Source organism: Canis aureus, chromosome 4 (genome assembly GCF_053574225.1).
Source record: "Canis aureus isolate CA01 chromosome 4, VMU_Caureus_v.1.0, whole genome shotgun sequence".
Lineage (NCBI taxonomy): Eukaryota > Metazoa > Chordata > Mammalia > Carnivora > Canidae > Canis > Canis aureus.
This window is the reverse complement of record NC_135614.1, coordinates 40,420,176-40,446,738: the sequence shown is the minus strand read 5'-3', so window position 1 is coordinate 40,446,738 and position 26,563 is coordinate 40,420,176. Positions and strand designations below refer to the sequence as shown.

Below are 26,563 nucleotides of genomic sequence, written 5' to 3'. Positions count from 1 at the left end.
CATTAATTTTTTATTTTCCCCATCTCCATCCCTAGCTTCTCTCTAAATAGGAACAAGCTGAAATTGAAGTGAACTAATTAACAATTTAGTGGCCCATGTATTTGGTTTTAAATTGTAGGAAAATTGTTAAGTTCAGATTTTGTTTTGTATTAGACCCCCAAGTTTTGGATATGGGTTAATTAAAGCTATTAGCAATGGCATGAGTTCATTTCTTTAAGAGACTAATTCAAAGAAGCAGAATTTTGGAAAATTGAAAGATAGTTGAGGCCTAAAGTTCCTTTCTGAGGAGCTATAAGTATATGGCTGGTGGATTGATAAGACCGCATATTAACTCTGGTTCTCCTAGTATTCAGTAGAACTAGATGGAGCCTTCCTGGTGCTTGGAAGGCCTGCCCCAGCCTTAAGGCATGGGAGAATCTCTGTTTCCAGAGCTTTTTCCATAGCTTTGGAGAGTCTCTTGTGATTGTGTGGGGTTCGAGTTTAGACTGCTGTTTCCTAATGGAATGTCTGTAATTATGAATCAATTTTAAATTCTCACACTACTCTCTGATTTACAGAGTACTGCCTATGGTAGATAGTTAACAATCACATTCTCCTATTCGCTTTTTAGATGAGCAAGACCTATAGAGGGTTTTCCATCATGTTTATTAAGGTGGGTGTAGATGGGCATGTAGAATATGAAGACTTAAAAAAATATATTACCCTAATTTTTTTTTTTTTTTTTTATAACTTACAGCATAGAACTAGGCATATGGTATGGTACTCAGAAGTAGGTACAGGGTATGTAGTCTAGATACCTTAACTAAATATATAGAAACTCTTCCAAAATGGAAATGTAATTCCTGATAAAGGGAGAAATCCCAGTGCTATTCCCCCCACCACCCTTATTTGTGGCTACCAATTTGGAAGACATTGCATCCTCCAAAAATTTTAGTACCATCACAAATTCTTTTTGATGGACATCTTGGGTGTCCATTTTAGGTTTAAAACTAGATTTTGAACCACTTCAACATAAGAAGGAAATGAATTCAGCAATTTTTGAGTATCTGCTGTGCTCTGGGCATTGTTCTATGTGCTTTGATATTTTCTGTCACATATAAGTACAATGATGTTTTCCTTTACTTTCTGTTACTTTTCCTCCAAAGTAAGAATTTAAACCCATCAGTCTGTACCTGTAGGCATAAGTTTGGCACTTTTGTTACAAATTATATGGAGAAATCTTCTTGCTAGTTATGTACTTTAAAAATAAAAATAAAAAACTACATACATGAAAACACTTTTACATTTATGGGGCAAAAAACTTATTTTGAGTTTATATTAGAATATAATGTTATAAAGAAAATTACTTTGTATGGGAGTTTGGAAGTTAGAGACCAAATAGTTAAATATAAAGGATATTTTATTTTCCCCACTTTCAAACTTGCCCTTTTTAGATGTTTGTGAACATGCTGATTGATATGTCCTCTGACTCATTGTGTTCATTAGCACAGCAAAGTTTTATCCCGCAAGAAAGCTTTTTAAAAGTACCTTAGCTATTAAAGCTATTAATTCAGCTTTGTTACTGAATACATTTAAACCATCTATGAAAAAAATAATTTAGTAACGGCCTTCTTTTACCTTCAGGTCGTCTAAACTATTCATATCCAGGATCCGATAGCTCTCTGCTTATTAATGGTAAGTGATAATTGATTTACCTTAGTGAAGTTCACAGAACTGAAACAAGTTAGTCCTAGATGAGAAAATATAGTAGGTATGCTTTGACAAGTGGAAAAAATGACATTAGTTTGTTCTGTAATGATAATTGCAAGTTACTATTAATTTATTAGTGTATAATGAATAATTATTTTTCCTCCAAATTGTGGCAGTAATTTTTTTAAACTTTGAAAACTGACTATTCTCTGTCTTGAAATTAATGACAGAATAAATGAGAATCCCATAGTGATACATAAAAAATGGTTTAATCTACCATTAGATTCTATAGAGTGACCTTTGAAATGTCAACATGAAAACCATTTCCATGTAGTTAGAAAAATGTTCCAGGAGAAAGGGAGGGTAATCAGAAATCTGAAACCAGAAAAAGCAGCCTGAGACCACAGGGCTTGACATTGTAAAGGACAAGGTCATTCACTGTTTGTTGTCTAATGAGAACAAGAAAAATGAAGTTTTACTGGCCTTTACAGTGCCTTTGGTAAATTTTCCCTTCTGGTTCTAAATATTACCAGTGTGCTGTTGAGTTCCCTTTTATGTGCATAAGCTGTAGCAGACTAAATTTCACAAGGAAAGGACATTTCCTCAAAGAAGGAATTAAAGACTCAAAAAGTGTGTTTTGTATAACTATAGTTTAATTGGGTAGAATACAGAAGTCTTACTTCTTTTCTACTCATATGCTATTGAATATGTATTTTAAATGTGTGTGTTCATAATGCCTTTCATCTGTCAAAGCTCATTTTAAGTCCACCACCTCTGAGAAGTGTTCTTGACTAAGTAGCTATATTCTCATCATTCCAAAAACAAAATGAAACCAAAACAAACAAATAAGCTTTGTACTCTTTGTCTATGGTATGTTGTGAATGGAGGATTAAAAATTATTTTTATGACTGGAATACTTTTGGTTAGTATTTGCAATTAGTATTCTGTAGAACATAGGATTGTTGAGCCAGGAAAAGTTAAAAGAAAATTTGATTTATGACAGTTGCCATGGATGCATCAGATCCTCTGGAGACTATATATACAGTTTATAAAAGCCTCACTTACTTATTCATCAGACTTTGGTCTTTTCATGCTACAGCAATCAGAAATAATGCCAAAATATAATATTTCAGCATAAATGTGGGTAGACGAAAACCAAACCCAGTGGTGATAATGGCATCAAGATAAGAGGGAATAATATAAGGGTTGCCATTATAGCAGGATTTTAGCTTTTCCTGTGGAACGAGTTCCAGAGTCTGTGTGCTGGAAATGGCAGTGAACCCAAGATTTGAGATACTGATGTGTGATCTTAGGCAAAGTGGTCAACTCTTCTTTGTCTCAATTTCCTCATGCAATTGCTAAATTAGATCAGTTGCCCCTGGAGTCCATCTTTGTTAAGGTGAGACTCTCTAAAGGGTTTTCCTTAAAGCTAAATTCACTTCATTGTTTCAGAGTCTGTTAATTGTGAGATTGCCTCCTCTACCCCTGCCATCAATATTCTTTCTTTTATGAATAAATTATTTTTTGTCACCCTTATTTGGCAAAGAAAAAATAAAGGTAATCCCCCCCCCCCCCCGAGTAATTGTTTTAAAACTTTACTAGTCCATAGACTCTAGAAAGGGACTGGATGGTTTTTGTAGTCATGTACATGGAAGTTGTGTTTATTAGAAAGGTATACTGGCTGAGGTTGATATTGTCTCAAACTGAAAGATAGGAAGATAAAGAACAAAGAGATGTAAAAGAGAGAGAACTTGCTGATTCCTTAAGCATAATCCCAGAGTGGGATTATGACTTCCATGGTCTCAGATCTAATGTTCATCTCAGAGGGTCCTAGAACTTGATTTTATCATATTTGATCAAGTGTTAGTCCTTAACAACCCACCAGCTAGGACCAGATGCCAAGAATAAAGCTAGGTAGACCAGATGCTGGAGGTAACTGACAAGAGTCATTTTCTCTTTGATAGCAAAGTCCAGATTATAGCAGATTAGTTTAAAATCATGAAATAAAGCAAAGTCACTTTGGTGTGGGTGAAAGCATTGCCCATTCTCTTCAGTCAAATTTATGAAACCTCTATGGTGGATTGCTTCTATAGATAATTAATCTTATTTGTGTGTTGATTTTTTTAGTGACTTTGCTGGCAATTTAGTTCATGTTTTGGGGGTGCCCATCTTGTAAATCTAATGTAAAGCATTAGTTGTATTGAATGAAGATAAACTTTGGACTTACAAATACTACCCATTGCACAGAATTGTGATGAAGATGAAATACATGTAAATCACTTTGCATAGACTGTTACACAGTTAAAATAATTGGAATGGTTAGGAATATTTGTGGCTAGGAATATTAGTGCTAAAAATTTATAAGGAAAAACAAAAAAATTGATTAAGATGAGTGTAAAAACTGTCTATAGTTGAACATGCATTCTTTGATTATTAAAATAGCATAAAACTTACAATATTCATTTTTAAATGCAGTCCCTTTATATCTTATGTCCATGCAATCTTTTATTAAAACTGAAGATAAAAGCCTAGTACATTGTGTTGCTTTACATTCATTATTCAATTTTAAGACTTTAGGGAACTATAAGGAGCTATTCTTCCCTGTCCACCATAAATAATCTATTCAGGCTTAAAAACCTTTAGAAAGGTGATTATATATATAGTCTACTTTGTCTCAACTGTAACTTCCAGAGCTTTTTCTTCCAAGCCACTGTTTAGTTGAAAGTCATTCTTTCGTGTTTAGAGTAAAATATGTAAGAACTATTTACTTTCTTTTTCAATGAACATCTGAATTTCAACTATGATTTTTATTGTATAACTTGTTTTGAAATTTTCAAGCAATCTCAGAGCTTTTTGGAAAAGAAGTAGTTTAAATCCTGTATAAATAAAAAGAAAAAAAATTCAGAGTAGTCTCCCAGCTTCAGCAGTTTATATTGGAGTAATGTTGGGATTTGCATGTTCAGAGATAAAAAGAGCTTACTCATCTAGTGGATCAAATTACTTTTTTCCCCCTTGGCCATGCTCAAATCATCAGTTTCATACTATGCAGTGCCCTTCATATACCACTCATGACTTTTAAAGGACACTGCCAATATAATTCAACAAATAATAACTGATAACTGTGCTAAGAATGTTGTGGTGCACATTCTGGGGAATTATTCAATCTATTGCTGTTACTATTTTTTTTTAAGGGACATTCTTGGATTTTAAGTATGAAAAAACAAACTTTGTAGCTACTTTCTGTATGCCATATAAGTTTGCTAGAACTGCCTTAACAAGTGCTACAGACTGGTGGCTTAAACAAAAATTTACTTCTCTGAGGTTCTGGTTCTAGAGGCTAGAAGTTCAAAATCAAAGTGCCAGGAAAGTTACTTTCTTCTGAAGCCTCTCTCCTTGGCTTGTAGATGGTTGTCTTCTCTCTGTGTTCATGTGATTTTCCCTCTGCGAGTGAAGGGTGTCCTAATCTCTTAAGGACATCAGTCATATTGGATTAGGGCCTACCTCAATGACCTCATTTAACCTTAATTACCTCTTCAAAGACCCTGTTGCCAAATACAGTTCTACTCTGAGGTTCTGGAGATTAGGACTCTAGCATATGAATTTTGAGGAGGGAACACAATTCATCCCAGCACAGATACCTTTTCCTAGTAAGTTTTATGTAATAGGAATATAGTTAGAACATCTATTTTTATGGTTTTGAAAAGCAAGCCTTAAACTGTGACTCAGTTTCTCAGCCACGTCAGAAAGGAGTGCTAAACTTGGGCTAGACTTACCTTGGATTCCTCTGGTATGTCTTGGTGTAGCTTTGAGACAGACCTCAGACTGAAAGATTAGTTTTCCCTTTCCCCATCTTGAAAATTTATTTTGCCTGAGAAAACTAACATGTAATGGCCACCACCTCTGTATAAAAGTGCTTGTGCATGGTACTTTTTCCCCCAACCTCCCATTCCACTGGTTTAGCCCATAGGATTAACTGCTTAAAAAAATGAAACTTCTGGCTGGGAAAGTTATAGAATAACAGCAAAATATGTTAGGTTTTAACAGATTCATATATGTATTTCCTTTTCTCTGTGGAAGTTTTTCACTTGGAAGCATCCACTAAAATATTTGCTTGTCCCAAAGGAGGAGATTAGTAAGAGAACTTTAAAAAAAAAAAAAAATGGTTAGCATAGAGCAACTCTTGATTATAGTTCTTTGGAATGAAAGGAGGAAGATTGCCTGCTTAAGGTTTAGTGGCGGGGTGGCAGAGGATGGGGTAAAACAGAAACCTATGAAAGAGGGGAGGGTATAATTTACCCAGGAGAAATGTAGATTATAGTCACTCACTGAAAATGTATATAATGTGGTTCTAGTTGCTACAGTTCAGAGCATGTTGAGAGATACCATCGTGAAAAAGATAATATGAAAACATACTGTAAACTCTAAAGTGCCCTGCAATTGTTAGCCTTGGAATAGTAATGAAAAGCTGAGAGTAATTATTGAAGACCAACCTCAGAATATAGATACATGAGTTTATTCTTGCAAAAGGCAAAAATTTGCTGCTTACTGAACATCTCACTGTGTGGTCATCATGTATACATAGGGTATCTTTTGTTATTCTCTCATTAGCTCTCCATTTTTATAAAAAACTGAGGATTAGGAGATATAGAGAAACTAGAGTCCCATTCTCTGCCCTACTATAAGAGACCTCTTTACAAATCTTTGTCTCATCTTTATTGTATCTTATTGCAGTTATTTGAATATTGTATCGAGTATAAACACAAGCCAATGTGACATGAAATTCTAACCATTAAGCATATATTTAAGCATACATTTAAAATAATTTTGTGACAATGAGTCAATCTGTTACATTAGGAATTGATTTAACAAAAAATAAATAAAAAAAAAAAGGAATTGATTTAACAAATTTATTACTGATGTATTAAATCAATCCCCAATTATTATAAAATCATTCTTTGCATCTTTGTTGAATTGTATGCCCTGGTCTTTATGATTATCTGCTTTTTGGTTCTATCATTTTTATTCTTTTGTTAACACATTAATTCCTTTTAGCTTCCAGCCTTTGATTTCTATCATTTTAAATGATTGATTTATTTGACTAATTCCTCCACATACTTTTTTTTTTTTTTTTAGTCCTACTGGAAAAGTCAGTTATTTGATAACATTTTTTAATCTGAGCCCTCGCCCCTTGTTTTTTTCTGAATAGAATTGCGATCTGGTTTCTCTACTTGGGGGGCAATAAGAGGTAAGTGGAGGGCCTGAGGTGGGACAGAGGAGCCTGAGTATGATCAGTCTTTCATTGCCTGCTGAAAGCTAGTAATGTCTTATCCCTCATCTTTTTTTTACAAAGATAATTAACTCTTCTCATGTAGGAAAGTATGGTTTTCTTTAATACATCATCTGTTTGTTTTTAACATTAAGTACCAAGAAGAAAATCAAAAAGGGTCCATGAACAAGTATAGTAATATAGTTAATAAATGTAAATAGTACAGAAAGGGATAAATCAAGAAGTGAATTCCTTCTTTCCTTCCCCATGCCAGTTTTTGTCTCTAAGGTTCTTGTGGTTTTTAGAAAAAAGATTTATGCATATTCCCACATACCTATTTATGTTTTCTTTATTTTTAAATGTACACAAAAAGAATCATACAATACACACATAGGAAACTCATGGAAACTACATCTTAGAGAGCTTTAGATACCAGCTCAGGAATATGTGCTAGTCTTAAAATGGCTACATCCTAGGTGTTTACTTCTTACAATTGTATCCCTGTTATGTGTACTTTTTCCTTTTTTACTATAAAAATGAGAAAAAGATACTTTTAAGAAACAAATATTTTCATTTCCATAATGAAATATATAGATATAGATCTAATGTATAGATCTGAAAAGTCTTTCTGTATCTTCTTTGCAAATCTAGCATCCCAGAGTAGTGGAATGTTTTACTAGAGGGAATTTAATGATGAACATTGGACATTTGTAAGCAATCCTGTAAAGACATTTTGGAAATAAAGTGCTTGCAATAGATCTAACAACAACGTGTATCCAGAAATTATAAAAATTTATAGTAGAATGTTTCCAGCCCATTTAGAACATTCTTAAGTCATATTAGTACTGAGCATGAAGTTATTGAGGACTTTATAGGTAAAAACAAATAAATAAAAATAAAAAGATAAATCTATAAATAGTAGTCATTTTAAATCCTATGGGTACTAGACGGTTTGTATTCAATAACAGCATGCATTTTAAAAATCTTTTTAACAGTGTACTCTTTGGTAATTAAAGGAAAAATCTGGGCAGAGTTTATTTCAGCCAACTTAGCTAGAAGTTTTCCAAAATGTAGATTCTTTAAACATATTTAAAGTGAATTCTTTTTTTTTTTTTTAACCTGCCGCTTCCTTGGATGTTTGAGAACCATCAAATAATATGCAACATTCAATAATCATGAGATTGGAAATCTGTCTGTTTTCCTCAGTAAAGCTGTAAAGATCTGTGTTACAAATATGGCATCATAATGATCTTGAGCCAAGTATAATTTGAAATAGTTTGGAAAAAGGTGCTTAGTACATCTTTGACATGTAGGATGAAGTGGCACCATTTACCATTTTGTTACTGTCTGGGTTCTAGTTACATAGGTATGTTCATGTAATGGGAAATTCATTGAGTTCTGTACTTATGCTTTGTATACTTTTCTGTATACATGTCATGTCAAAATCTACATTAAAAGTTATAGTTATTACGGGCATTATAATAAGTAGAAATAAAAAAACGCTAATTTTCTGTGTTCCAGAATATCATTTTTTAAAATTTTTTGGTTCAAATTTATATTAATTTTTCTTTCTGATTTGGAAGTTTTTATGGTTGTAAGCATTGTACACCTGTAACTTATTTTCTGTTAATGTGGGAAAACATTTCTAGGTAGTGTTAGGATTTTAACCATGAATTCTTTTATATTAACTAGCTTACTTTTGTGGTACAAGGTCAGAATTTGAAAATACACGTTTAAAGATTTTGAGATTTATTTGATTTTTGTCTTTAATCTGTAGCACTTATTGTTCCTAAACCTATATTTATTTTTAATAAATGGAAACTATGAGAGTTTTATATTAATTTTGTAGCTTTTAAAAGTCGATTCTTTTCAAATATCTATTTTCTTAGAAATCTAAGTAACATCCATCAACTTTTTTAAGATTGACAGAATCAAGATTTTCAAGTCCTTCATTTTCCCAAACTTCCTTGTTATTGAAGCAGTCATAAGAATAGAATGTTCTTAAGCATCTGTTTTTATAAAATTTTTGTCTTTCTGGGGATCCCTGGGTGGCGCAGCAGTTTAGCGCCTGCCTTTGGCCCAGGGCGTGATCCTCGAGACCTGGGATCGAATCCCACGTCGGGCTCCCGGTGCATGGAGCCTGCTTCTCCCTCTGCCTATGTCTTTGCCTCTCTCCCTCTCTCTCTCTCTCTCTCTCTGTGACTATCATAAATAAAAAAATAAAAAAAAATTAAAAAAGAATTCTGTAAAAAAATTTTTTTTTGTCTTTCTGGCCTATGTCAGGTTGACTGAGAAAATACCATTCCCACTCCAAATTTAAGACCTCTATTAAAGTGAAATCCTAGCCGAGAGAGATTTTTGTGTAGATCCATTTATTCAAGTACATTGGTGAAAATCAGTGTACCTAGTAATGGGAGAAATGTATTTTGGTATGAGACAATTTTATTTTGGAAAATACATACATTACTTGTAAGTTGTAAGTCAATTGTAACATGTTGAATATTAATCTGGTGGGCTAAGAATTAAAACCCTGGCCAGTCTGTATAATGACTTTTTTTTTTTTTTAAGATTTTATTTATTCATGAGAGGGACAGAGAGAGGCAGAGACATAGGCAGAGGGAGAAGCAGGTTGCCCTCAGGAGGCCCGATGTGGGACCTCCGGGATTGTGCCCAGAACTGAAGGCAGACACTAAACCACTGAGCCACCCAGGCGTCCTGTATAATGACTTCTTAAAGGCTATACCTTTAAACTCAGGAATCTATCCCATCTTCTTGTTTGAACACCTCTCTAGCCAAGCCCTCACTTGTTCCATATGCTTTTGTACCATGCACCTTTCCCTGAACATTATACGGCATCCCTATTTGCTGCATTGCTCTTTGTTTTTTTCTTAAGATTTCAAATGCCATCCCATCTCCTTCTCAAATGCGACACCCCCATCTCTCATTCTTTGATCAGAGACGGTTGCTTCTCTTCCTTTGTTCTGGTTGCACCTAATACATAACTACAATAGCAATAGGCATGCTGCATTGTCATTATTTGCTTATGTGGCTCTCTGGCATTTAAGGTTGCTAGTTCCGTGTAGTCCGGGCCATGTCCTGTTTATCCATGGTCCCTAGCAAGAACTGGCATTTAAGCAATGTTTGTTGATTAGGATTGAGGTATTTGGACAAGCGGGGCTTAATAAGTGCCAGTTTGTTTCAGGGAAGACATTTTCTCAAAAGGTTCTTGATTTAAAGTTTGTACTGCCATTTCCTAAGTATTCAAGGAAATACGTATAAGTATGTTATATACTTATCTTCTTAGCTGTAACCTACTTGGCAATAAAATGCCAAACCTTTTACTTTTCAGCATTTGGGACATGGTAGAAAATTTGACAAGGGACAAGAAACTTCCTTTAGCTAAAAGGTGATTTAAAAATTGCCTAAAGATTCATTTGTTATGATTTTCTTTATTAGAGGTTAATCATAAAAACATCATGTAAAATTGCTATTTATCTTTTAGTGGTGAAAAAGTCATGAGTTAAATATTGAACTATTTATTGAATTGCTAGTTAGAGGAAATTCTGGGAGAATTTAAGAGCAGTATGGTAGGAGTTGGTTTAGATCCTGTTAGGTAATGTTACATATTATCTTAGTTTCATACTAGTTTGGATCCTGGGTGACAGTTACAGCCAACAGCTTCTCTTACCACAAGTAAAATTCAATATAGCTTTACAGTGTCCTTGAAGAATTAAAAAAAAAAAAAGCATGCATTAAGTTGACCTCTCACTATCCAGATTCCTTGTTTTTGAGACATTTACTAGGAAATGAGGAACATAGCCAATTTTTTTTTCTTTTCTTTTTTTTTTTTTTTAGTTTCAAAAGCTGGTAGATAAAATCACAGTTGATTCTTTTGACAATGTTTGAAAGGTTTTTTTTTTTTTCTTTTTTTTTTTCTCATTTGACATGCAGCAAGGACATATGGGCGAAGGAGAGGTAACATTATTGTTTCTAACTTTTGAATGTACCAGTTGTATTTCGAGAGGTCCCAAGTTTGCTCAGTTTCTTATTACCTTTGTGGGGAAGGAGGGGAGGGGGGAAATGCAACATAGCTTTGATTCATACATACTTTATATGTCATAGTTAACATTATGGACTTTGTAATTTGAAGGAGTCAGAATGGTAGGATTTGGATTCAAATCAATAATGTTCCTGTATTATAAACTCAACTTCTTTATATCTGAAGATTTATTTCACCTTTTTCTTTTCTGAAAGGAATTTCTTAGAAAAAAATTAAGGATCTTAAAAAGGAAAATACAATGTGACTAGTTTCAAAATACCTGATTACATTGGAAGCTCAATTATATTTGAATACCTATGTCTACTTTTTTCTACTAAGTCAGCATGATACATTTGGTTTAAAATGAGATTAGCTAAATCAATGACTGATCCTATAAATTTCAAACATTGGGAGAAAAAGCTCTAGAAATTTTAGGAATTTTAAAGAATCATTTCCTAGAGGTGCCTGAATAAATCTTATTTTTGTCACCTGTGATAGCTTTGCCTTTTTACAAGCAGGTAAGTTAGTCAAATAGCTCAACTTTAAAATGCAAGTGACTTTTAAACATTATTTAGGAAATAACTTCCAATTTTGTAGTCATTTAAAAAAAATTTTATATAACTCTTGAGCTGTAGTTTTGTAGGGTAAATTCATTACAAATATACCATTATTACTTGTGTTTAGTTAGGAAAGTTGAAAGGAAGACAAGTGTGACAACAAAAGAATATTGGAATGTTTCAGTAAAGGAAGAGCACTGAAGCTATGATTCTGTAGGATCCATTAACAAACTCCTTATGTAATACTTAGAAGTAAATTGGCAACCTGAAAAGTGACAAAACAGTGCTTGAGAGATTCTAGTTTTTTGTAGCTCTGTGTTTAGCTTATGATTTACAAAGTTCATATTTTGTTGTCAGGTAAACATGGGAATAATGTTAACCACCTTGGCATCTCTGGTCTTTTCTGCTTGTATATTCTGTATGATAGGATTTTCAAACAGCAAACATAATGACAAATTTTTAGAATTAGATAGCACCTGTGGCAGCTGGTAATTACTTAACTAAAAGAAAATAAATCTTTAGCTTGCCTCAAAATCTTAAATTCTGTAAGACTAGACAGTGAAGTTGGATAATAGCATTAATGGGTTTTGATTATATCCCATTAAGGTAAACCAAGATGAATGCTCACTTTAAAAATCAACTTGTTCATTTTAAGGACAGTCTTAGAGGCAATTGTGTAGGCTATATTATTTGTGTTTTAAAAAAATTTAAGTGACCTAGCATCTGGTAGTCGAATTTAATATTTAGTGTACATGTCTAGGCTGCCCATGGCCATGGGGCCTCACCAAGGTAGAGCAGTCTACTGCCAGCTGCATTCAAAAGAGTACTCCCTCCTCCTGTACTTCCGTTTCACTCACTGAAATTTCTGGATCCCAGGGGGATAGTTGAGCAGCCTTCTATTTAACCATGTACTTTCTCTCTGACTCCACTGAGACTTTCAAGTGATGGGAATTCAAGAGCATATCTAAGTAATTTGTTATTCAGTGAGAAAAATAAAAGCTGTTTTATTGAATCTACCGTTTGTCTTGTTTATTGGTGTAAGATCAGCTGTGGCAAGGAACATTTGCTGTTAGCTTTTTTCCTGCTTTCTATTCCAGGTCAGTCTTCACTGTTTCCAATGGAAGATGGATTCTTGGATGATGGCCGTGGGGATCAACCTCTTCATAGCGGCCTGGGTTCACCTCACTGCTTCACTCACCAGAATGGAGAGAGAGTGGAACGATATTCTCGCAAGGTGTTTGTGGGCGGATTACCTCCTGACATCGATGAAGGTATATTTACAAAGAACTGTTACTTGCACAGTGCCTGGACTGTGGCACATAGTAGGTAACTCACAGACAGTGGTTCCTGTTATTATAATGACAGTCTTATCTGGCTCCAGGTGTTCAGTTTTGATTGCATTGTTCTCTTGTCCGATCTTGCTGTCATAGCATATAAGAATAGTTTATAAAGGAAAAGGAGCAGGACTTTGGGAACCAGCTGTAACAAACAATTGGACTCAATGAAAAGAATAACTGTCTTTAGGAAACTGTCTCAGGAGTCTGTTGTGGGCACACGTACCGCTTACTATGTTTTTGTCTGTGTGTGTTGCCTTGGTCAGATTCAACTATGTGTTTTCCTGTTTGTTTCTTAACTGCCCCAAAAATGTAGTTAATAGAAAAATTTAAAATCTTTGATTAAGGATGAACTTTTGAAAAATGAAAGGGAATCTTAAGAGTTTTTTCATTTTCTGAGTATTTTTTTACTTGTTAAATATTTACAGGTTTTTAAAAATGCCATGCACCATTCTTAGGCTTGTTTACAGGATAACCAAGGTAGAAAGTCCTTGTTTTAATAGAGTTTCAGTTCTAGTAGGGGAAGGCAGACAAAAAGTGTGTGATTGTGCAAGAAAATACTGAAAAGAAAATAGTGTGATACTGTGATATTCAGGGTATCTTAGGTGGTTAAGAAAAGCCTCTTTTTTTTTTTTTTTTTAAGTAGACTCCATGCCAAGTATGGAGCCCAATGTGGGCTTTAACTCACAATTCTGAGATCAAGACCTGAGCTGATATCAAGAGTTGGACGTCTAACTGACTGAGCCACCTATGCACCCTAAGGAAATCTTCTTTAAGGAAGTGATATTTGAGCTGAGACTTGAATTAGGAGCCAGCCAAAGGTTTAGAGGACTGTTGCTCAGCAATATTTTCTTCATCTGTGGGTCTAAGTGACCCTATTCAAGTTCAGACTAAAATTCAAGTAGCAGACCATATAGCAACCCATATATCCTTGATGGTGGTTGTTATTGCTTTCCTAATCTCTTGTGTCTTGGTTACCTGAATGGGAATGGCAATAAACCAACTCATGTTATGGAGAATAGAATAGTTTTCTATAAAAATCTATAAGGTCTAATAATAGGGTTTAATAACTTCTCATTTAAACCGAGATTAAATGTGTTGAGTCACTTCATTTTCCTTAAGATGGTCAATTTTTGGGAGATTGAAGCAAAAAAAGTATTCAAAAAGCCGAAGATTGAAATAAACACTGTTCTCTTTTGTTTTGTTTGACCTATGAGAAATTGTCTTGGGGGGAAACTGTGTTAGGATTTCAGATTAGATTGAATCAGTCTTCATCCTGTTCTCAGAGGGCCTAGTTTTCCAAAGTGTTCATCCTGGGTTGACCATGTGGTCACAATATTGGCCTCTCTAGTAAGCTCCTGGGTGTGGCCTGCTGTTTTCTTTGCTAGAATCTTCATTTTCCTTAGTACTGTGGATTCTATGTTTTCCGACCCTTGGAAGTCAGGTGTTTAGCCCAGATGGTATTTAATGAATGCATTATATGCTTATGTAACAGAGAGTGAAGAGAAGACTGAATTTTATCAGACCTTGCCTAGGTTAAACTCCTTCTCTGGCCCAAATAGTCTATATCTTCTTGGAAAATTACTGAGCAATCTTATATGTGCAGTTTCTAAAATTCTTAGGAGCATAAGTAAATGTGACCAATCTGGCAAAGGAGATTGTTTAAACTGAGCAAAATCAATGGGAATTATGATAATCATCAAGCATATTGATAAGTCAGTAGCAATTTAAGTAGGCAGACCTATCTACTGTAATATATATTCCTGGAGAACATTGTGTTCTGTAGAATTATACACTAAAAGTTATAAGGTTCCTGGGGAAATAGGGTTAAAAGCAAATAATTCAGAACCTAATGAACTTTGTACCTGAAGCACTAACAAAAATAAAATTATTACCTTAGCAATGACTTGGACAATTCAGGCAAGTAGCTCGGTGTGGTTAGAGGCTGCCTCAAGGAATACTGAAAAGACACAAAACCAACAGAGCAGAAATGCTGGCTTGCAGGTTTGGAAGCAGTGCAGATGTAACCGGACCTCTGAGCACCTGAGAAAGTACACACTCCCTGGAGATGAGAGCCCTGAAAGATTGGGAGTGTGTTTCTCTATCAAGCGAGCCAAGTTGCTGTGCTCATTTTTCATTTTCTAAGAGAGTAGGAGGGCTCCTGCCTTCCTATCAGGCAAACTAGAGGCTTTTTCTTTTCCTGATGAAAATTGTAATTCTGCTCCCACTATGCTAGTTCACCTTGCTCAGGAATAAGTCTTTTGCAAACTGGTACAACTTCCAGGTTATAGTGATTCCATTCCTCTATTTACCAGTCTTTCTTACATGAGCAAAATGGTACTGCAGAAACAGGTAGCAGAGCAGAGCAGACTATTGTTTCACAGTCCTAGAGAAGAGGAAAACAGTTCTACCAGCTTGGAATATGAACACATCCCCCGTCTCTTCTTTTCCTCTATCCTGCCCTCCTCCCAGGTCTTACCTATACATGCTTACCTACTCTTTCTGGCAGTTCTTTGGAAATTTATTTTCCTATAGTCTATTCATGAATCTGGTCCTGAGGAGATGGTATAAGCTGAGAGTCATCCTACAGAATGAATGGTCTCTAAACTTTTAACACTGTCAAAGATATAAAAGATAGGAAAGAATGAGAAGTTGTTCCAAAACTGAAGAATACTGATAACCTAGGAACAGGACATTTAAATGTATCATGTGTCCTGGATAGGATCCTGGGTCAGAAAGAGGAAAAGAGATACTATTGGGATACTTTGAAATTGGATGGAGTCTGTGAATTGGGTACTAACATTGTATGAATATTGATTTCCTGATAGGGAGGGTTATATGGTGGTATATGAGGCAATGGCCTTGCTTTGAGCAGGTGCCAATGGTTGTATTTTTATAGTAATGGTTAGGGAATCTAGATGAAGGGGATACAGGAGTTCTTTGTACTGTTCTTGTAAATAGTAGATTTGAAACTTTTTTTCTAAACTCCTCCCCCCAAATGATTATAAAAATATTTAAATTTACTTTTTTGCTTTGCTTTGTTTTTCATTAGATGAGATCACAGCTAGTTTTCGTCGCTTTGGCCCTTTGATTGTGGATTGGCCTCATAAAGCAGAGAGCAAATCCTATTTTCCTCCTAAAGGTAATTCTTAAGATTCAATATACAAATAAAGTGTATCCCTATGCTTTTTCATGTGTAGCCTTTTCATAAATGTTTACGTTCACTGTAAAATTTTCCATTGTTAAAACTTTTATTTTCCCAAATACATCTTTAATATTTATACCTAATACATACTTTTAGTTCAAATTTAATTTTACTTTAAAAAGATGTTTAAGATCTCAAACTTGGGGTTGGAAGATTCAAGTTTTAATTTTTATTACTCTTTTTCCCTTCCTTAGTTTCAGCTTATACTTCCTTTCCGATGAAGAATTAAAAAAAAAAATAGGGAACAAATAAGTTTTTTCCCCCTTTTTATCAGGTTATGCATTCCTGCTCTTTCAAGATGAAAGCTCTGTTCAGGCTCTGATTGATGCATGTATTGAAGAAGATGGAAAACTCTACCTGTGTGTGTCAAGTCCCACTATCAAAGATAAGCCAGTGAGTGCTGTCTAACATAAAAATAGCTTCTTGTTTCTACCTTTATCTCTGCTTTGTTTGAAAACCCACAGACATCTTGATGTATCTGTTAATGGACATGTTTATAAGTAGAATGCTGTTGTTGTCAGCCTTCTAATGTTGATACTCTATGCTATTTACACACATTATTTTGATATTGAATTCTTTCATTAATTAAAATATTAGTAAGTCTTTACCATTATATGACTTTACTTGATAATGCCATTGATAAAGATTAAGTAGCTGAATTTCCTCTGAATAATAGAACTCAAAAATCACAGATATATTTGTCTGTCTCGTTTCTCTCTTTGATCAAGATTTTACCTAGTACTATCCTTAACTTTTTGCATATGGTACTCTCCCAAAGTAAAGTGAATTATATATATTCATAAATGTACATGGCATACTGTTTTATCTTTTTGAAAAAGTTTTTTTTTTTAATCATAAAATAAGTCTTTAGACATAGTAGCAACTGGCCTGTTCTGACAAATCTGGCAAATCAATTCTTTATTATCACTCAGCCAGATCTAGAAATGGGGACAGTTCAGAATGGAGGTGCCTGTTGGTTCAGCTCAAGCAATAATTAATGGAGCTCCTCTCCGTGTCTTGGGATTGTCTAGGTCAGGAACACTTTTCCCAGGGTTCGCATGGCCTAGATTCTTTATTCTTGACTTATGTTCCCTCACAGTCCCCATAGGTATTTGATTTTGGAACCTCTAGCCTAGGACTTTGTTGATGTGCATAGTGGGAATACCCTACTATGAACACATCCATAGCCTTTGGTATGGGCATCTGTAGAAGTTAATAAATGCAAACAATTATGGTGAGGTACACAGTTCTTCGTTGACTAAAGCAATGGACACACCGAAGTGTTTTATCATAAGTTTACTGCAAATATCAACATTTTTACCTTGAAATGCTTTTTGAAATAATGTAACAGATTTGTTAGTAACAGGGGTAGTTTGCATTTGTAGGATTGAGCACACAATCCTAGTTTACTTAGTATTGTATCTTGATCAATATCAAATACTATGCTAACTTAATATTATGTGGCTATTGGGGGATTGGGTAGGATAGGATAAATTTACTTCCTCATAAATTGTCTGCATTAAGAATGGGACATTTCGGTTTGTCTGCTCCCTAGGTACAGATTCGGCCTTGGAATCTCAGTGACAGTGACTTTGTAATGGATGGTTCACAGCCTCTTGACCCACGAAAAACTATATTTGTTGGTGGTGTTCCTCGACCATTACGAGCTGGTATGATTAAACAAACAAAAATACCCCTTTTACCCTTTAGCATAAGAAATACCTTGAAAAGGTTTATAGGAAAAATTATCCACAAGTGTTTGAATTAATGTTCAAGAGCGAGAGTTCTAGAATCAAAGTATCTGGATTCGAATTCATGTACTCTGCTCCCAGTAAATCATTGAGTGATGTTGGACAAATTGTTTTCCCTAATTTTCAATTTCCTCATCAGTCAAATGGAGTAATTAGGTGTATCTTCTTCATATAAAGTTTTTCTGAGGATTAAATGGGGGGAAAAGTGGTGCCAAGTACTTCCTGTGGTGTTAGTGAGCCTCACTCTCATCATCTGAAAAAACCAAGAGTAGATTATGTTAAGAATTTCAGGGTTCGTTTCCCATGCCCTCATTTGCTTACCAGCTATTTACTGAGCTCCAAAATATAGTAGGGTTCTCAGCAGTGCATCGTGTTTGTAGTACTTCTAGAAGAGTTCATCCCCAACTTCAAGTAATTTGAGGTTTATTGGTATAAATTAGATAAAGAACATAGAATGAACAAGAATGCAGTTTCAAAATTATAACATTTCATGGAGAACATGATATATTCATTATTTTAGGTTTTTATAGAAAAAAAAATGGTGAACAGCTAGACTGTAGGGAAAGGTAATAAGGATTTGATGGAGACAGTCTAGAAGGACCTCCACACAGAGTCCACCAGTCAGTTTTCTAGTGGTCACATGGTTGTTTATATTAAGCAATACATTATTAACTGTAAATACATGGTAGCAGCATGGTATAGAGCAGATAGCCCAGGGTGTAAAGCCCAGCACTGTCACTTAACCAACTGTGCCTTGATTTCCCTGGGAAATTACCACCTACTTCCTTCCAAGGGTTGTTGTGAAGTTAAAAAGACAACATATATGAAGCACCCAGGAGAGCCCTGCTCCTTACTTAAAAGAATAAAGATTAATGATTGGTTTAGTAATTATTATAAGGATGTGAGCTCAGAATACAGATGAACTGCTTTAGATGAACCCTTTTGTGAGCTAGGTGGATTTTCCTGTTTCCAAATACCCTCTTTGCTCTTTTATTTAGTGGAGCTTGCCATGATAATGGATCGTCTCTATGGAGGTGTGTGCTATGCTGGGATTGATACTGACCCTGAGCTGAAATACCCAAAAGGAGCTGGGCGAGTCGCATTCTCTAATCAACAGAGTTACATAGCTGCTATCAGTGCCCGCTTTGTTCAGCTGCAGCATGGAGAGATAGATAAACGGGTAAGTCCTAGATTATATTCTGGGAAGTTCTAGAAATGGTCCTCTCAGTAGGTAATTACCAAGATTGGGATGGGGGGATTTTATATGACAGTAAAATTGGCAGCTGATGATTATGCCTCTAGGACCAAGTGGGTGTATCCTTTTAAATACACCTAAGGATTCCTATGAATTTTTTCTGTCCCTTAGTGTTTTGAGTAGCCTAACCAGAAAGCTGTATCAATTTACTCAGGGCAATTTAATCTCCTAAGCTATCACCTCCATTCATTCATTTATTCAGTTAGTCAATCATTCAGTAAATATCATTACATCAAGTACCAAGCATCAATGCCCCTGAGATCTCCTGACCTTTTTTTAAATCATGAATACTGCAGTAATTTTCCAGTGCACTGTTTTCCACTGCCCTGTATAACAAACAACTGAATAAATTCACTTGTAGGACTGCATATCTTAGAAATACTTCGTTATAACAAATTAAGTGGAAGAAAGCATAATCTTTTTCTTTGTAGTATATTCTGTCACCTAAAATTAGGTAGTAATTAGCATTATTTTCAGCATTTTAAATTCTTCTTTGTTGGCTTAGCTTCTGAAATAAAAAGCTGGAGAAAACCTCAGAGATAGTATTCTCCTGTTTTCTAAGGTACTGTATTTGAAACTGTTCCGTTATCCATTTTATTTCTTTGAAATCACAGATTTATCCGTTATTTTTGTGTTTCATGCATTTAAACAATTGTTTTAGCGCCTAGGACAAGAAGTTCCCTGTCCTCAGGAGTTTATGTTCTGATAGATGTATCTTATACTGATACTACTCAAAGTATGGCCTAGATATAACCTGCCAGAAGCAAACAGTTAGTTACTAGTTTGTGGCGAGATAGGAATTTACACCAGAATGTGAATCAGCTACATTAGTAAGCATAATGTTTAGTTCAGCTTTTTTTTCCCCTCCTCATAGAAAGACCCTCTTAATCAAAGAAGCAATGCGTTGATTTGTATTCTGGTGTCAGCTCCTTATTTCATGGGAGACTGGCGCTTTCATTAGGGCTGACTTAGATATCAACACTCCGAGGCATTGTGCTCAAAAAAGTCCTTATTGATTGATTGTATTGTGCTATTCTCAATTCATTATGTAGAAACTATCAAGCCAGTAGAGGTTTACACTTATTGCGTATGTTTCATTTTATGTGTATGCTACTTCAGTGTCAGAATAAAATAAAAGATTATGGTGGAAATCATACTCTGTTGTGAATTTATAGAATTTATAAAAATAAAGGTATAGACTATTATAAACACACAGGAAGAGGGCAACACAAGTTGCAGTATACATTAACAAGCCCACTTGTTTTTTTTGTTCATGCTAAAAAATATATCCATGTAAGCAGTGTCTTCTGCCTTGCTGCTTCATCCCAACACAGGTGTCAGAGGTGTAAGGTTAGTCATTGGAAATGCAGACTTCATTCGTATTCCTCTGCAATCGAGTTCTTTGGCCAGTGTTCTTGCTACTCCATAGATGTTATGGAATGGCCTCAGGGCCAGAAGGCTAATGCTGTAGTTTTGTCTGCTCTTCCTGTCTTCATGTCAATCGTTGTCTTTTGTTCATGGCTAACCTTTGTCAGGATTCCTTGTCAGAACTGGATAGCACCAGTGGTAGCGATAGCCTGGTATAAGGAAATTTAACCATGAATCTCTCCAGGACTAAAAATAACCAACTCTTTTCTCACTGGTGAATTAATAGCCAGGTTATTTTTAAGGCTTGAGAGACTCAAATGACAGGTTAGCCTATTGAACATTGGAACAGACCCAGTTTCATAAATTCGCCTCTGACTTTTAGACTGAAGTCAGCCATTCTTACTGACAAAGAACAAAGCAAGGTTTTAGATTGTGAGTTATATGGCTGCGTCTTATTTTCTCCCAGTTCTGCATTTGTGATTATAACCCAAGATGTGTACACTGTAAATAGAAACCATGACCCAGGCTTTATTACAACTTAGAAGCTTATGACGCAGATGCCAGGCATTTTCTCTCTGATGTGAATATTGAAGTGCTATTTTGTGGAACTGGGAAGCTCTTAGTTGGTTTTGTTTAAATGATAATTCTACACATGACAAAAATCCAGATCCACTAATTAAAGTGACAGTTTGTGTCTATAAATACTCTCCTGTGGGTTTAATCTCAGAATGTTCTAAACAGTTGGCTTCCTTTTTTTCATTTTTGGTGGAATCCTTTTTTCCTTTGAAAAGTGGCTATTTAATAAGACAGAAATGTAAAATGACGGGTATAAAAGTCTTACCAGGTTCTTAAAAGATGGGCTATCTTAATCTCAGTCAAAGAATTATTGACTCTTACTTTTGGGTGCCCTGGCACAGATTCCCTGGCAGTGGATGGAAATGTACACACCATAGTCAGCATTGCCTGTGCCATTTGAGGAAAGATGTAAACTCGTTTCTTTTATTTTTGATTGCAGGTGGAAGTTAAGCCATATGTCTTGGATGATCAGCTGTGTGATGAATGTCAGGGGGCCCGTTGTGGGGGAAAATTTGCTCCATTTTTCTGTGCTAATGTTACCTGTCTGCAGTATTACTGTGAATATTGCTGGGCTGCTATTCATTCTCGTGCTGGCAGGGAATTCCACAAGCCCCTGGTGAAGGAAGGCGGTGACCGTCCTCGACATATTTCATTCCGCTGGAACTAAAGGGGAACTACAGTGCTCATTTTCAGGCCTCAGAATAAGTGCACTCTTCTGTTAATTCTGACCCCTTCCTCAACCTCTTCATGCTGGCATGTCCTTTTGTAGCAGCCCGTCACTTAACAATAGTATAATGAGAAAAATGACCTATAATATAGGTGTTTTGTAGATTCTTGTGTCACTGAAAACAATATGTACGAACTCCTTTTTCGTATTGCCATCGTGTTGCACGGAAGTTTTGTTCTCTTGTTTTGCTGGAGACCAAGAGGATCCAAACTTCCTGTAACATTTTCTTAGAGGAGAAAGAGAAATATTAAAAGAGAAATGAAACAATAGAGTATTTTGGGTTTTTAATTAAATTATTGTTAATAATATAACATATAAGAATACTTTTATTAAAATGAACCATGCACCAATAACACTATCAGTTTGTCCTGACACAGTTTCCCCCCAGAGAAATGCTTTTGCCTTTTCCTTTCTTTCCTTCTTTTTGCCCCTCTTTTTCCTATCCCGCCCTTTTTTATTCATTTAACAGCAGTGGAGGAAGTTAACAATTATTAACAGGAAAGAGCATGTGAAAGCAAACACAAATGCATGAGCAAGATTGAAGCAGCATTAGAACAAATCATAAGGGTTTAGAGGCCGAATAGAATTTCATGACGCCTCGGAGTTACCACCACATCAGAAAAAAAAAGTAAAGTAGGCAGAGCTAGGTTTATTTTCTTTTCAACCATTTTTAAAACTTTAGAATGTAAAAATTGGGTAAATTTACTACTGAGGGGAGTGCACTTATTTATTTTTAAACTTTCTTATCTGGTCACAGCCCCAGGAAACCTACCAAAGCTAGAATTAACGACAACTGGTGGGAAAACTAGCATTTCCTCTCCTGAAGAACAAATGTATAAATTTTATTTTTGATGTTATATATAAATTCTATATCCTAATTTACTAACACTCATCAGGTGTCAGCCTTTGCTCTCCATTTTGACGGTAAAAAACAAGACAAAACAGAACGGATCTAGAGATACCTCAAGGATATCATTTCTGATTTTGTGTTATAGTACAATTGTAGCCAAAACTGGAAAAGAAAACCAATATACAAATTGGCCGCTGATTGGCTTATGTTTAGATTTAAAGTTACTTTGGGTATCCTGTAATTTAGTTGTAACATAGAAAATGAAAAAAAAAAAAAAAGTAAAAAAAAAAAGTAGTTGCAAAGTGTTTTGCACTGTTGAACTAAGTAACTGTGTAAATCTGTGCAAAGGTACGTATGTTTATCTTACTCTTCCTATAAAAATAACATTACCTTTTCAGAACTTAGCATGGGACATAGTCAGTGTTTGAAGTGCCAACTTCATCAAGTAATGCATGCTTTATTATAAATAAAATTCTAGCTTTGAAAGGCGTTATTATGTGTTGAACAGTATGCTTCAGGGGTAAATTTAAAATAGTCTCTTGAAGCCCTGGTCATGGAAGTAACTTTTATGTTAATTGACATTCTCTTATCAAATGCTCTATCCACCATTAAAAGGATCATTACCAGTGTGCAAAACATTAAAAAAAAAAAATCTAATGGCAATCTTCTAGTTGTGCTACCTAACAGTACCATCTTGGATCCTTCAAAACCAAAGACTTGCCCCAGCACTACGGTGGAACCACCTGGCTGATGACCCCTATTGATTATCGTTAGGAAAAGCAGTCATTTATTTTTAACACAGGCTTTAATGAACTATATACCTGTTAAGTTCCAAAGGTCAAAATGGAGGCATATGCTGTCTAATGGTCAAACGTAGAAAGGGAGCTGCTTTTAAAGAATTCCCTGCAAATATTGAAAGCAGTCATGCGAATGGAGGGTGCTCTTGTGTAGCTGGTCAGGGACTTTTTTTTCTTTTCTCCTGAACTACATAATTCTAATCGAAATGTTCATTTGCCTCTTTTTATTCTTTTAAATGCTTGTAGGTGGCTTGGGGTGTGCTATTGTGCTGTTCCTACTCAGTAAACAGGTGTGATGAGTTAACAAGAAATAACACTGTTTGAGAACTAGCTTTGAATAATAATTTTTCCCTTTGTACATGACCTGCTGAATTTCGGTACAGTGTTTTTGTAGCTAACTTATTTTGTCATGCACATAATGTATATTTGTTATGCACTACTTTTGTATATCTTGTTTTTCCAACAGTGAACATTTTTAGGCACACTTTTCACTGACGGGATATCTCTTTATGCAATACCTCAATTTTTCATATTGCAAAGAGTAGCTTTTTGTACTTTTATTACTGAGAGATCTTCATATACTTCATTTTTTAATATAAATAATTTTAATAAATTTTATTTTCTTATATTCTGCTTTTTATACATTTCAGTGCTCTGCATACATTTTAAATTATGAATGTTGTGCACTGGCAATGCTATTTTAGAGTCTGCAGAGAAGAGAAAGCATGTTGCTTAAACATCCTTCCCCAGCACCAGCTATTGGTGTACCTATAATTTAAGAAATAGTCTATGTAAAGTCACAAATTAATGAAAAAGATTCGCATGAAAATGACAGATAACACTGTAGTTCCTAAAAAGAAAAAAAAATTAAATTCATAAGCATAGGGTAGAAATTTAAAATAACAAAATTGTCTACAGCTTCTTACTAAGTTTTTAAAATGATTCATAAAGCAGACATTCTTGGTGAATGTTTAGCCATTTTTAATATTAATAAATTGATGTTAAGTGTTTGATTCAGAGATGTCTGCTCTTTTAATTATATATAAAGAAAAAAATAGCCTGCCGCGGGACAGGTGTGTAATGTTAGTATGCATGACTAATGTAAGAAATTGTTATTCTACTAATATTTACTTGTGATTGTGTGACAAGCGTGTTTACAGATTATTTGGTTACACTTCAATTTACAGGGCATAAACAATTATTATCTATTACTCTGAACTTTATTGATTACATGTCCTTCAGATTACATGGGATTGTAGTTGGGAGTTACCATGTAACTCAAAACATAATTAACATGTAATTAGTTTACAGATTTTAGGGTATCACTTCAATTTACCAAGCATGTAGTTCTAGCGCACTAGCATGGCACCAGCCATGTACTTACAATGTAGTTACAGAGTAATTACATGGTTATTTTTGCAATGTAAAATAAAGTGTTTCTGATTATTTTCTATGTAAAGGAACCCTTTCCCTTCCCCTTCTGGTCCCCACGCTTTGGTATAATATATATACTTCTCCATACACAGACCTCTGCAGAATGCAAAATAAAACTTGCAGTGAATGAATTTAGCATTTTATGAGAGTGCTGTTGGAAAGACTTGATAATTCACCCCTTTTGTTTTGAAGAGTTGAATCTTCTGTTAAAAGGTGATTTAAAACTTGAATGTGATGAATTGTGGCAAGTTAACTTCAAGTTATGTGCAATACTTATTTCAAACTTTTGAAAGATCTTTGCAGTGTAATTCTTTGTTTTTAATTGCAGACATTTAAAAATGTCATTTTCTACTGTTAAGAGTAATCCTCTTTCTTGCTGGTGTTTCTAAAGAAAAGAATCAGAAATCAATCTTTCTACTAATGTAAATTTGAGATTATTTTTAAAAATGGAATAAAAGAGGTTTTGGTCATTTGCTTTATTTTATTATCTTATTTTAAAGCTACTGTGATTGATAGCATTGTAAGAATTGGGACAATATTGTATTCAACTGTTTTATTTTTTATATTTTTAAAATTTAAAGTATAATTAGTTTTTATAATTTTCATCAGATTTTTGTTATATTTTTTGGAAGTGAAACTTTTAGCAAGTGGGTGTCTAGTTTTTACTAATCCCTAATGTTTTTTTTTTTTCCAGTGTATTGCTCATATTATCAGAAGGAAAAGTTATTTAAGTATGTCAGTTAATTGTACTACTTGGCTGAATTTCCATATAGTTTTTACTGTGTATGGGGAGGTTGTAGTATTTATTATAGCATTTTAAATAAGGGTAATTCATTTTTTATTAAAGTCATTTTCACGTTAAGTTCCTATTTTTGTATGTTCTACTCTTAAGTTATATAACACAGTTCCTTTTTTAAAAGAGTTCATTTGTTGAAGTGCTAGTGGAAAATTAATGTTATTAAATAGTTTGCAAATGACTATTTATACCAGTATGCATATAATTTTTAAATATTTGTAATGTGAGATGTTGAATGAATAAAACTTTTAACTCAGCTTTCTTTTAATATACTTATTTATTGGTAACATAAGTAGATTATGCTTCCATGATTAGGAATGTTATTTAAAAAATATTAGGTATTATAATCTTGGGCCAAGGCAGAACAAACTAATAGGAAAAGATGTCCAGTCATGTACTAGTGGCAAGTGTGTGTTTCTCATGTAAGTTTGTAAATATTGGTGGTTTGTTGTCTTTGATCTGCACTGTTTGTTCACATACTGCCCTGCAGAGCCCCCCTCCCCCTTTTTTTCCCTTTCTGTAGCCTTCAGTGTGTGTGTGAGGCCTTAGCCAAGATCGCACTTAAGGCCAAATGTCCAGTAAAATCAAGGGAATGTGTGTTTTCATAATGAAGGTCACTATCTGGGAGATTTAGTTTATGGTCTTTGCTAACGAAGAGCCTTGATTTTTGGCCACTTGTACAAGAGGATCGTGGTTAACAAGTCTTGACTTGACTTTCAACGCCTGGTTTCTCCTGAGATCCTAACATCACAAGATAGGGCCTCTGGGGTAATAATCTCTATAGCATGTGAGTTGAAAGTCTTATCTTTGCTTTGGTCCATTAATCATGTGGGCTACTGAGCTGAGAACTGTAATGTATTAATATTTACATTTTTAAACTGCATTTTCAGACTTTTAAGGATTTCTTATGATATAAAAT

The 26,563-nt window shown here is 34.7% G+C and overlaps 1 protein-coding gene across 6 annotated transcripts in view; it reads left to right on the top strand.

Annotated features, from left to right (window-relative positions):
• CPEB4 (cytoplasmic polyadenylation element binding protein 4) overlaps positions 1–25,901 on the top strand; it is a 61,605-nt gene extending 35,704 nt beyond the window's left edge. The window contains exons 3-11 of one of the 6 annotated variants that reach the window (XM_077895503.1): positions 1,624–1,674; positions 6,896–6,934; positions 10,907–10,930; positions 12,649–12,822; positions 15,938–16,027; positions 16,365–16,483; positions 17,646–17,760; positions 18,840–19,021; positions 21,480–25,901. In XM_077895503.1, the coding sequence (XP_077751629.1) occupies positions 1,624–1,674; positions 6,896–6,934; positions 10,907–10,930; positions 12,649–12,822; positions 15,938–16,027; positions 16,365–16,483; positions 17,646–17,760; positions 18,840–19,021; positions 21,480–21,707 (1,022 nt within the window). In that variant the 3' untranslated portion in view covers positions 21,708–25,901. The remainder of the gene's footprint in view (positions 1–1,623; positions 1,675–6,895; positions 6,935–10,906; positions 10,931–12,648; positions 12,823–15,937; positions 16,028–16,364; positions 16,484–17,645; positions 17,761–18,839; positions 19,022–21,479) is intronic. The other 5 variants (XM_077895505.1, XM_077895504.1, XM_077895507.1 and 2 more) reach the window with 5 other exon arrangements.
• The last annotated feature ends 662 nt before the right edge of the window (positions 25,902–26,563 follow it).